The 12,222-nt window shown below is 41.8% G+C and overlaps 2 protein-coding genes across 5 annotated transcripts in view; both read right to left on the minus strand.

Moving 5' to 3' along the window:
• LOC120898694 (xaa-Pro dipeptidase) overlaps window positions 1-12,222 on the minus strand; it is a 45,987-nt gene that overhangs the window by 20,952 nt on the left and 12,813 nt on the right. For 3 of the 4 annotated variants that reach the window (XM_040304871.1, XM_040304870.1, XM_040304872.1), the window contains exon 2: window positions 11,733-11,793. The exons of the other annotated variant lie outside the window; for it this stretch is intronic. The gene's annotated coding sequence lies outside the window, so the exon portion shown is untranslated. The remainder of the gene's footprint in view (window positions 1-11,732; window positions 11,794-12,222) is intronic. 4 annotated transcript variants of the gene reach the window in all.
• Window positions 1,246-8,766, minus strand: LOC120898696. Its single transcript, XM_040304875.1, has one exon. The coding sequence runs from the start codon at window positions 6,582-6,584 to the stop codon at window positions 6,192-6,194; it is 393 nt and encodes a 130-aa protein (XP_040160809.1). The 5' UTR covers window positions 6,585-8,766; the 3' UTR covers window positions 1,246-6,191.

The following is a 12,222-nucleotide window of genomic DNA, read 5'->3' on the forward strand; positions in this document are numbered from 1 at the left end:
TTTATATAATTTCTATTTGTTTTCCATATATTCTAACATTAAATAAAACGATCAGTGCGTGAAACAGTCAGAATACATACTTTAGTTGAAGTACAAGGAAAATTTTCACACTTATGTTTACTTTCACTTCTAATTCAGAAGCAGCTAGTATGTTTCGTAGAAAACACACCACAAACACATCATTGGGTGTATGTCTATGTGTATGTATGTGTGACCAAACAACCAAAAGATCTATTCCATTTTGGTGATATATGCACGCTGTTGATGTATGCACCCGGTTTTCCGGCATTCTATGGCGGTTATTGTACCAATTTTGTGCAACACCATCGCCTACTGTCTGTTTTAATATTTTTCCGGTCGTAGTGCTGAGTGAATGATGTATCTCGTGTTACATTACGCCTATATGTTAGTTGTTAATGCAACATCAACTCTCTGCTAGACAAAACTTTTTTCATTACATGAACTTTAGTAGGTATTTTTTCTTGATGATAGCTGCCACGAATAATTTCTCTATGCCTCGGCTAATGTTAGTTCTTCATGCGGCAAGGTGTGGTTCGTGTTTTTCTTTCGTCATTTTTGTTTAATTTGTTATTGTAGTTTCATTTAATGATTGAAAATTATGTACATGCCCATTTTGATGAACATTTATTAGCTATGCTTTCGCTACTACACGTCATTACACTTTCCATTATGGACGAAAAAAGGTTAACTTAGGAGAACTCGTACCAAACGAATCGTACAATATGTTCCTGCATTCAAGTAAATTTTCACAACAGCAACAAAAAAAAACTTCCATCACCCGACTGTTATGCTGTTTGGTGCTGTAGATATTGTATTGTACTAATTGATTACTGCCTGTTTACTGTACGTTGAAAATTTCACTGAACCGTGGATTTACTACCTCTTAAAAGGTTGAAAAGTCTTGTCAAACATTACATACAGGGCGCAAAACATAATGCGTATGTTATATTATAAGCTGTTGCATTTGTTCAGCATTATCTTCAGCAAAACAGTTTCTCCCTATTGGGATTGCAAGTGTATACATATGATACCTGCTTCCAATATTTTTCTATAACGCCCAAACAAATTAAATCGCTGATGGAAATCAAATCAAATAAAAAGCAAACCCAAAATAAAATAAATAAAACAAACCTGCATTTTCTGCGTTACACAACTGCAAAATACGTTCGGAAAATTAATAAATAAACCACCGATAGGAGAGAAAAAAAAAACAAAACATCCAAACCATTTTTAAGACCTTGGCATCTCCACCCATTTAACACGGGGAGAGACACCATTAAGGTTATTTGTTTCTCTATTTTTGCATTCATTTTATCAGCCACAAATTACATACTCATTATACACTCACTTCCTCCGGATTACAATGTGTGAGAGAGAAGAAAAAAAAACTAGTCTTTAAATTAGCATATGTTTAAATCCTTTCATGTTTAAGCGTAAATGATTTTTGTTTTCATTTTTTTTCACATTTTATAATGTGTGTATGTGTGTGTGATTTTTTTTAACTTCTCGTATGTTCACATTCTGTTCGATTGATTTTGCTATTACCTAATGCTACTAACATGAGTTTTTCATTGTTTTGAATTTTTTTTAGTCTTTGCTAAGCATGTTGTTAATTGTCTGGTTTTATCTATTTGATCATGTTCATGACATCTGTATGTTTCCCACTTCAGACGATATACAAACTAACGGAAATAAAATGCAAAACTGACAAGTTGGTGTACAGAACATAACATAAGGACCGATGCTACATGGATACCAAAGACAAACAACTGCGTACAAATTCCAGTTATGCAATTCTACCTAAACTTATGATTATTTCCCTTGCAGTAATTACCTCGCGGTTAACCGATTCAAAATCATTATTATCGAAACCTATGTGCTTATTTACAATAAAGTATACTTTTCCGGGATAACAACAGTTGTTCCTAATATTTTATATTGTATGTGTGTGTATCATCGTTCCGACGCAACGCATTGCAAATACAAAAGAGAATAAGCATTAAACAATATCCTACTAGCGCGGAATTTGCTGCTCTACAAATGTTGCTCATCCGAAGCTCTTTCATTAATACATTCCTTTCTTATAGTGAACAGTTCGGGTTTTATCTTCTTTGTAACATAGTCGACATGCCGACGACAGGTGAGGTGTTATGGAACGGAGGGCACAAACACACACACACTCGCACACATACACGCACACGCAATATCAAGAAGTTATTGATGGAAAACAATCCTAAAACGGATTTTCACATACTTAATCAACCCATGTTACGATTAGTTTTAAGAATAGCTCTTCTGTGGGCCAGTGTTTTTGAGTTTATCTTTCATTTTACTTGTTGTTTTTCTTTTCTTTTTGGCTCCCCACTAGATGGTTGATCTGTTGTCCGCTATTCTCTCTTTCTGTGACACTTCGCTAGCCTGGGGGATTAGAGTACATTTATTTCCTTTATTTGCGGTAAACATTTACTTCCGTGTAGGTCTGTATGCTTTTTTAGGGTTTTGTTTTTGTGTTGTTCAATAAACATTCCAACCAGAAGAAAAACGGGCAGGTTTTTGCCATTTTTGCATTCTAAAACATGGACTAAAAGAGATCATAGTCATAGTCCGCTCCGTTCACGCACTCCACACCACCTTTCGTCTTATGCAAAACAAGGTACCAATAACACTTTAGATGCCCCCTTTCTCCAATTTATTCTATGAGAGGTGAGCGAGTTTTAGCAGATAGAAGGTGATCGGGGATAGTGTTACTTCCTGTTTCAGATACTCTTACAGGTATATCATTTTCGAATAATTTATTACAGCCTATCTAATAAACGCGTGCGCAAATATACAATACACGGTACTTAGCACAAAATAAACCCGCCGGGTGTGTGTGTGTGTGTGTTTTGGTGTTTTCAAAACAAATTCCTTGAATTTAAATGTAAACGATCGAAAATGAAGAAAGAAAAAAACGCTTGTTGCTCTACAATGATTTATGATCTCCCCATTCACCACCCACGACGACTGCCGACGTGTCACCAAAACCGAAACTAAAACAGACGAAAAATCTTACAATCTTGGTAGAGAATTGATGCAATTAGGGGGAAACGTTAGAGTTTGCTGGTTGCCAAAATGCTGCACATTGGAACAATATTCCTTGGTACGATTTTGAATATAGAAACATTAGTAAATTTTTGGTTAAAGATGTTGTGTCCTAAAGTGTATCAGTCTTATGGTTTGTTGTTTATTCAAATTGTTTGCTATATTTTAAAAACGTTGATTAAGGAAAAGCACAGCCACTTAACTCAAGATTAACATACACCAATACATTGTAATGCCTATTATCATAGGTAGCGACCAGAATGTAAAGGATTACCAGTTGTTGTAACCAGCTGTAACCATACTATTTGCTTGAAACTGCTTAATACCAACTTTTTTGTGTCTTATTTGTCAACACACACACACCCACACACCCACACACATATGTTGACATTTATTCGGCATTATCGTTGGTTTATAACGGTGCCTGTTCAAATCTTTTGCCTCCAAAATCAAAACCATCGCTGTTGTTGGCCCTTGATCCAGCATTTTTCCAGTAAGCCACAACACAAAGCAGTGTGTAGCAGGGAAGAAAAATATCTTACTCACTAATTATAATAGATAGTAGTGTAGAGTCTGGTTGTGCTTCACTGTGTTCACGGGTTTGCGGGATAGGATACAAGGCTAGCAACTTAATAGCGATCTATGGGTAAGGTTTATTAAGGTATGTTTAGCGATTATTATTAATAATATTTGTTTATATAAACTTATCCAAGGAACTGATATCCGATAAAAAAAAATCGGCTTACTTGAGGACAAAAATGCATGTCTAATTGGATGCGCCCTGTTTATTAGATGCTACGCTTTACTTATGATTGTATGATTTTAGACGCAACAGCACAGTGTATATGTTGTGTATGTTCCTGCCCGACCGAACATCAAATGTGTGTTTTATTGAATTGCATTTCTACCAATCCTGCGTACTATAACGGCGTAAATCTTGGCAATTATCACCGGAGCTATTTTTAAAATTTTAATACAAATAATCGAGATTCAATGCAATCATTTCCATTCATGATTCATCCATTGATGCATAAAAAGATGGCGGATTATCGGAAAGTCAAGTCCGCCCCAACACAACCATTCTGAAAACAGCTAGATTTAAACGGCGGCAGTACGTGAAACAACAATTGGAATCGATTATACATTTCAGGGACTCCAAACATTATATTTTTCGCAGAACGGAAAAGCGAACAACTTGCTAACACAGGAAAGCAAGCGACACCATTCCCTTTGCGCCAAGGTGCATGCGGGGACGGCACCCAAACAATTACCTCTCCACGAGTTCAACTTTATTTTCATTGTATGCACACACACACACACACGCACACATACGCCTATACTCACTCTCGCACTCGTACATAATAATGTTACTCTCTTTCCCTTCCCAGAGAAATCCAGGGCATACTAGGTGGCGCACACCAACTGTCGACTATTTATAAACATAAACGTCGGCCATTTTGGAACAGCGAGCAGCTCCTAGTACTAGGTTGCGCTCTCCTTCTCGTCCATACGGTGCGGTCTCTGGCCCCTTGGTACATCTAGCTTTTTTTTTATGTCGACGTAGTCTCGTCGTCCCGACATCGGCAAAGTTTTTATTGCCGATTTTTTTTTTGTTATCATTAACAGGAGTTACTCACTCCTATTCTATACGTGAAAAGCCCTGCGATATACTCACAGTGAGAAGGAGAGAAGCAAAAAGGGCGAGATAACACGTATCGCGCCACACACACACACACACGTTGTGGAACAAAGGCAACCAAAAAAAAAATACGTCCACTTTTAACGTGCCAACGCCATCGTACGACGAGTTGTAGCACTTTGGCCCGGTGGCCGATAACCGCATATTGCATCATGCCGACTCGTGGTCCCCCAATATTTGTGTACTTCTCACTGCCAAGCCTCAGACATGTCCCAGGCGTTTCAACCGAATCAAGCCCCTCTGGTCTATCGATTTTCCGTGCCTGCACCACATTCAAATGTTACTCGATTCTTTATGATAGCTTGCGCTGTCGCACCTTTTTAAGGAGCTCAACGCATCAACACTGTTTGAAGAAGCAGTACCGTGCCATTTGCGCTGTGGTTCGGAAAGCGCCGTATGCAAAAATGAGATTAAGTTACACAAAGTTGCATAACGCGTCTACAACATGCACTTCCGGACACGGACAACTACCGTTTACTCGGACAATGTACATGTGCAAAAAAACAAAATCGTCTGAAATGGTATTCAACTTACGGACACATGCTTTGGGTTGCTTCTAAGCAAGGGTAAATGGAATATTCACTGCACGACAGGCAGTCAATAGTCGATGGTACCATAGGTTTTGTTTTAGAAAAAAAAGACAATTATAGGAAGAATTTCAAATCATAAATAATTGAACATTGTGTAAACATATTAGCCACTTGTAATCAAATTGGAACACTGCACGACTTTTGCTGTAACCAGAGTGGTTCCCATTGCAAAAGAGAGGGAAATCAAAAACTGAGCCTGAATTTGTTTCAAAGCGCATGCGCACACATTCGCCCTTTAAGGTTTTTCTAGGTGAATCCATCCGGCATTCGCCCTCAACAGAACAGCATGCTTTAGGAGGACAGCGATGATAGTAAGAGCATCTTCTTGCTGGATACCATTAATTACATCTGCTTTGAGAGTAACATAATAAGGGCTTATTTGGCAGTACAGATATGATGTGCAGGAGTAAGGCGTGGGAGGGCGTGGGGTAATGAGGAAACATAATCAAAGTAGAGCAAACATGTGAAACGCAAACAAATAGCAGTGGATTGTTCCGAAGTAAACAATTACTGATCAAGACATTTGCACAAGGATGGATCTATGCTACTCGCAAAAGAAAAAAAGAAAAAAATCAATTGTTCACCCCTGGCTAGACGAGCCAGAATGATGGCTGCCCTAGAAGTGTCAAATGAAGAGTGGATTAATGCAAAGTTACGTGTAACAATTTAATTGCTATTGCGTCTATGTCTAGTATTATGATTTTAATTATTTTATATCCATCCTCCGTTCCACAACGTTCCGCAATGGACGACGCCCTTTCAGTGTAGGTGCTTGTTTTGCATATACATATAACTGCTACTTAGGATTCTAGCTGACACATGACCACGATTGGCGATCGGGACGATTCCTCATCGCTCTCGTAGAAGTATCGTTGCTTTGGCGAGAGGCCATGCTGCAACCGGCGGACGGCTTCTTTCACGAGATTGTTGTTTTTCAGCAGGGTTTGCAGAAACTCGTACGGATCGTCTATCGTCTCTTCGCCTTTCGTCTTCGCCTTGTTCGCCGCCTTCGCCTTCTCCGTGCCGCTGCCGCACACGGGCTCCGACCAGGACCGGCAGGGTATGTGGTAGGGCGAGGGCCGGGAGCTTCGCGTCGCCTGGTGTGCAGGTTTCGCTTTCAGGCGCAGGTTTTCGCGGATTTCGTGTACCAGCTCTTCCACCGCCAGCACGTCATTCGTCTGCTTGCTCGGCATTGTGACGATGCCCTCGCTGCTGCTGCTGCCGCTATCAGGATCACTACTTCGCGACAGTGTTAACGCACAAACACTGGTGATGGTGGTGCAGTTGCTCTGGACGCGACCGAAATCGCTGTCGCCCTTTTCTGTCGGTTGAGCGATGGTTGCAGCAACAATAATAATAGATTCACGACCGATGAAATATTTGCAACTACACACACGCTTGCGCACTCACACACACGCACACACGTACGCACACTGTTGGTTCTGCCGCAAACGTTAAACGCAATATAACGTAACCATCAGCAACACACTCGGCACACTCTAATTTCTGCAACTTCCGTCCGTTGTTTTAGCTGATGCAATCCTCAAAGCGGATTAACCAATCCACAAACACACTGACACGTGCCAACACGCACACACACACAGAAACTAAACCAACCAGCTTTTTATTTCGACTAGTTTGTTTTCAATTGTAGACCGCACTCCAGGCAAGCTCGTTCTGGATGTTTGTGTAAATGTGGTGCTTTTTTTACTGTAACTCTTAACGAAGAGTTTTCCGGTTCTAGGATACGTTAAATGCACTCGACGATTCGTTCCACTTCGTGCTTTTTCACTCACAGCACTGGCACTGCCTGGCTTGAATCGAGCTTATGATAACAGTACGCTATGCGTTTTCATTGATTGCTTACGGCGGCTACTAGCTATGCTAACTCCGTGTGCGGCTGTATTTTTTTTTCTTCGTTGAAGCAGTGCAACGGTTCTCCCCGGAGTTTTTTGTTGTTTGTTTGATATACTACACGCAACAGTGCGTATCAAATGGGTGCTGCAACAAAAAAAGACAAGGAGAAAGCACACGAACGAGCTTTTCAATTTCCTATGGATGTTTTCCTTGCTTTTGTTACAGAGTAGGCGAGGGAAAAATTTCTCCACAGCTCCGCGGGACGTATGTTTCTGTCGGAGGCGTGAACTTGGTTCCGTTTCCTCGATACAGCACAGCAACGTCTTGGCAACTGCGGTTGAAAATGATGTTTTGTTTTCTTTTGCTCGGCACACTGCGCGTCGCCTCCTTTCTCGTTTCCTCCTGAAGCAAGCGCAAACGTACACACGCCCCGGACTGGAAGCTCGAACACAATCTGCAGTTGCTACCTTCTTTCTGCGCACCTGGCGAGAGCTGCCTGTGTTGTAGTGGTAGTGCACTGGCAACGTAGACTGCCCGTAGTTTCACTATTTCTTGTATGCACTACTGGCGTACGTGGAAAGCATACACCAAAACAGTATGAAGAGCTGCTGTGTGATGTGTTTTTGTGTTACACGGTTTCGCTTTACACTTTGCTCTTTTTTGCAGGTGAATCACGTCCAGTGTTTTACACGAAGTTACGATTAATAATGAACCACCGCTAAAGCAGAGCAGAGCAAGTATGAATAGCACTATCGCACTGCAGCACTTTCGGCAATGCTTTTTCTTGTGCTCGTTTTGAACGGGCGTACTCTGAATCTAATCCACACTAACACAACCAACACGGTCGCGCTCTGGCAAGATATACACTGTGTTCACTGTAGGGCCGTTACCCGAAATGTGTGGGCTCTAACTTCTCAAAACAGAGCACACAAACAGAGCTTGACCTCCGACGTCATTCACGATGGAGCAGGGGATGCACGAACGCACAACGCAAGAAAAAACGACCCCTTTCTTATATATACACACTCTCACACACAAGCATACACTCTCGGTTACTGACTGCTCTACGACTGTGTTTCAGACGCACTGAATCGATCCGCAGCGAAAAACAACAGCAATAACAAAGATAAACAAGGTCCGCAAAGGAAGAGGGAATCCCTTTCTATCGCCGCTGAATGTTGTTAGCACTACGGGGTAGGTACACGGTACGCGGGTCGGTGCCGTTTCCTTTCTCAGAGCGTTTACTATCCCTTTGTCAACACTCACTATCTCGTTCTTGCGCGATACTCAGCAGCGTTGCTCTATCTCTTTTACACTCCTTGCTGTGAGATACTTTTTTATTATGTACAGGAGCGAATAGCGACCCGGTTAGATGCTATCGACTCGGACGTGCTAGATCGAATGAACGGAACGAACCACCGCGGCTTGGTTTCGTGTTTACCTCAGCAAACTAGCCAGAGCGCGTCGACACCATGCTACACGCACACCATCTCACCCTACTCATACGAGCGCTGGGAAAAGACGTTACACAACCATATCGCAATGATTTGGTTGCTAGGAAAAGAAAGAATGGTCGTAGGGTGCTTATTAATCAATTATTCCGTACTCTGCCTTATTTCTGCGATTTCAAACCATTTCTTTAGAATTCTTTCTTGAGATTTGCAATTCTGAAAAGTCGTGAAGAGTTGACCATTCATACCGCCGCACCGACAAGTACAACACACATACGAAACGTAAACAACGACCGTGTTTTCGAACTTTCGAGTAAAATCTTTATGTGTGTGTGTGCGTTTGCGGTGGTGATGTGAGTCTGCGTCTGCGCGTTTGTGTTTGAACTTCTCTCATACACGTACGTTGCGGACATATTTGCGGAGGTGTTTGCAAGAAATTCTACCCGGTAAAACTACTGCTTTCGCAAATTCTTGCCCAATCCAGGAATAGAAAAAATAATAAATTGTAATTGAAACATTCCATATTCGATGCAACCTATTTGAAAATTGGTATCAAAAGCCTCAATACACGCCTTTCCTTCACGGATGTGGCTGTGTGTGTATGGGTGAGATCCAATGTGTTTGATCATTGTGAGCAGAAATGAGAGCAAATAACTCGTCTCTCTTTTCAGTTGCCCACTTTACACTTCCTTGAAAAAAAAAAACGGTCCCCCGCCACACCAGCTCTACTTGGCATTCCATTCTGTTTCCGTTTTTTACCCACCCTTTGCTCCATCTCGCTTACTACGATGGCAATATGCCGAATTTCCATTTCACTCGTTCTAATACAGAATAATGTAAATAAACCGCTAGCAACGGCTTCACCACCACATGTACACAGGTACACCCAGTTGAACCCAGCTTACACGCAGTTACGTTCGTTCGTTGAGTTTCGCTGCAAAATGTTTTACAAGAAACGTAGAAACGCTTTCAGCACTAAAATACTGTCTTTTTTGTACATGAAAACCCTACACTATACGCGTGTGCCTTGCGTTAGTACACACTGTAGTTGCTGCTTGCTTTCTTGCCACAGCCGTTGGATGTTTTCTTTCGCGCGTTTTCTTTCTCTCAGCTACGTTGTTCAAACAGGAAATGTCTTGCATCGCTTTCACACTTACAGCAGGCGGCTTGGCTGTCATCCCTTTTCTGTGAATGCCCTAAGCCGGGTACACAAACCCACCACCACCTCTGCGCCGTTGTAAACATGACCTCGATTTCGTAGTGTTAGTGCACAAAATGGCGCCTGCCAAGCAACGCAGCAGACGGGGTGATTGTTTTTGTTTTGTCGCGATCAAAACATCACCCCCTTCTCTCTCCATGCGCACCAGGTGTTGTTGTTGTTGGTGTTGGTGGTGGTGGTAGCGCTGGACTCTGCGTACGTCCATAAAACCGAGCCGCTCCGCTCACCCCACACGACGAAGTGGAATGAAATGAATTAAAAAATACACCTCGCTCTCCACACCAAGGCAGAGCTCAGCGGAAAGAGGACTGGGAAAAAGACACTTCTTCGAGAGAGGTGTATAAAACGCCTTTGCTTGTTGTTTTGTGTGCCTACGCCCGCTTTCCGTGACTCGTTCGTAACAGATTCATCAGCGGAATTATTCATTGCTCACTTCCAACACAACACATCTACGTCTACGGGCATAGTGAGCGGAAGTGAATCATCGTAGCGCAAATGTCGTCCGAAGTACGGAGGGAAGCAGAAACTGTTGCAAAATACAATCGACTCACAGTCATAGTGCTTATCAAATCGCAAACAACAACAACTAGTGAGGAAATAAGCAGAACAGTTAACCGTTAAGCAAGCCAACCTTATATTCTTTTGCCAACTGTTTTAAATGTTGCTCAAGGGATGTTTTTGCAAGAAAAAATATGTCCACACGTCCACTAGCTGTTTCTTGCTCATTCAAAAGGTTTATATAAACATCTGTAACGTAAATGGAAGCTGGCTGCAGTCCCGGAGCAAAGGGCATTCTTCTCTGAATTTGGGATGGTGGGGCTTTTCCCTTTAGTCCTAAAAACACCACCAATGCAACCAAAGCTCACTAACCAAACGAAAGTAAAATTGGTCTGTTACAACAACGTGTTGTAACAAACAATTTCGTTGTGCTGGTTTTAGCACATCCGAACGACGCCAAAAAGGATATCGGTGCAAAACCGATTCGGTGGTTCAGTTCGTTGGCGTCTGTATAAAGTTCCCTTGCCATCGGAGGTAGAACCGCACCCGCTCGTTCCATGTTGTTTAGCGCAAACAACAAATAAAAATAGCACAACGCGTGGCGTGGGACACATAAAACGGATGCCCGCCTCCCCCAAATGGAACCAACCAGTCGAAAGGATACAAGGATCCGTTCAAGGTTACCATCGCTGCTGTACATAATGTACGACACCAACGTACGACCGGGGACGCTATCATCTCTGCGCAATAGTACCGCGTGCCCGGTACAGGCCGCCCGGGTGCCCGGTATTCTGCATCGTAGAGCATGTTGAAGCCTTATCGCACATTATTCGTACACGATAAAGCGAGACGGAGTTTGTTTGTGTCCCGGGACATTTGAGCATGGTTTGGGTTTAACTTTCCTTTAACGACCATCTTTGCGTTCTCTCAAGCAGGGAGAAAGTGCTGGCGATATGGCGAGAGTTTGGTATATAGTATGTAGGGGGGTTTTTTGTGTGCTCTTAGCACGTTTTTCTCCCTCCCTTGCTGTAGGAATACCATCAAGGGTGTCCTACAACCCCAGACCATCCACCAACAAGTCTGTAAGATATAATCTATCGTAGCGGGTTGACATTTTTTTTCTTTGTTTCTGGTTAACACAGAATAATAATATCAATTACATACACAATAAACATTTTAAGAGGCGACATACACTTTCGACAGTCTTATTTCAATGCATCAAAAGACAAACGCAATAAGCTCCAGCGCGACTCTCTGCGATATCGGTTTGCGTTCAAATATGAGAGCAAATGATGTTGTGAGGTCTCTTTACTTACATGAAATATGATTTACGATATAATGCGTCTGCAAACCGCTTAACCAGTTGAACTTTGATATCTGCAAAACAATTCAATGACAAAATACATTACATTAAATTCATAATTTAACATAACTCGGTACACATCAATGAGAAGCTGTGCAGTGAAATGTTGCTGTAAAATGTTGCGAATTCGAAATTCACAGCATGATGCTTTAAAACAAATAGTTAATTACTTAAACTAGCATTTCAAAACAAACACCCGAATCAATCAATCCAACCGTTCGATTTTTGCAAACTAATACCAAAAGCGAAAATGATTCGCAGCAAAATTCGGAACGACAAATAAAACGCAAAAAAAAAAACAGAAACGCAATGGTAAACAAAACTATGGCTTTAGTAAGTACGTTGTCCTCACACATACAGCACAGATTGTGTTGGTAGATAAGTCGGGTGCAAGCGATCGATCGTTTGAGGGAATGCCAGTTTTATCAACATCTGATACACTT

The sequence above is a fragment of the Anopheles arabiensis genome, chromosome 2 (assembly GCF_016920715.1).
Source record: "Anopheles arabiensis isolate DONGOLA chromosome 2, AaraD3, whole genome shotgun sequence".
NCBI classification, from domain to species: Eukaryota; Metazoa; Arthropoda; class Insecta; order Diptera; family Culicidae; genus Anopheles; species Anopheles arabiensis.

What these genes read in the sequence shown, in the direction of transcription:
- LOC120898696 (XM_040304875.1), bottom strand. Translation starts at nt 6,584, where the DNA reads ATGCCGAGCAAGCAGACGAATGACGTGCTGGCGGTGGAAGAGCTGGTA.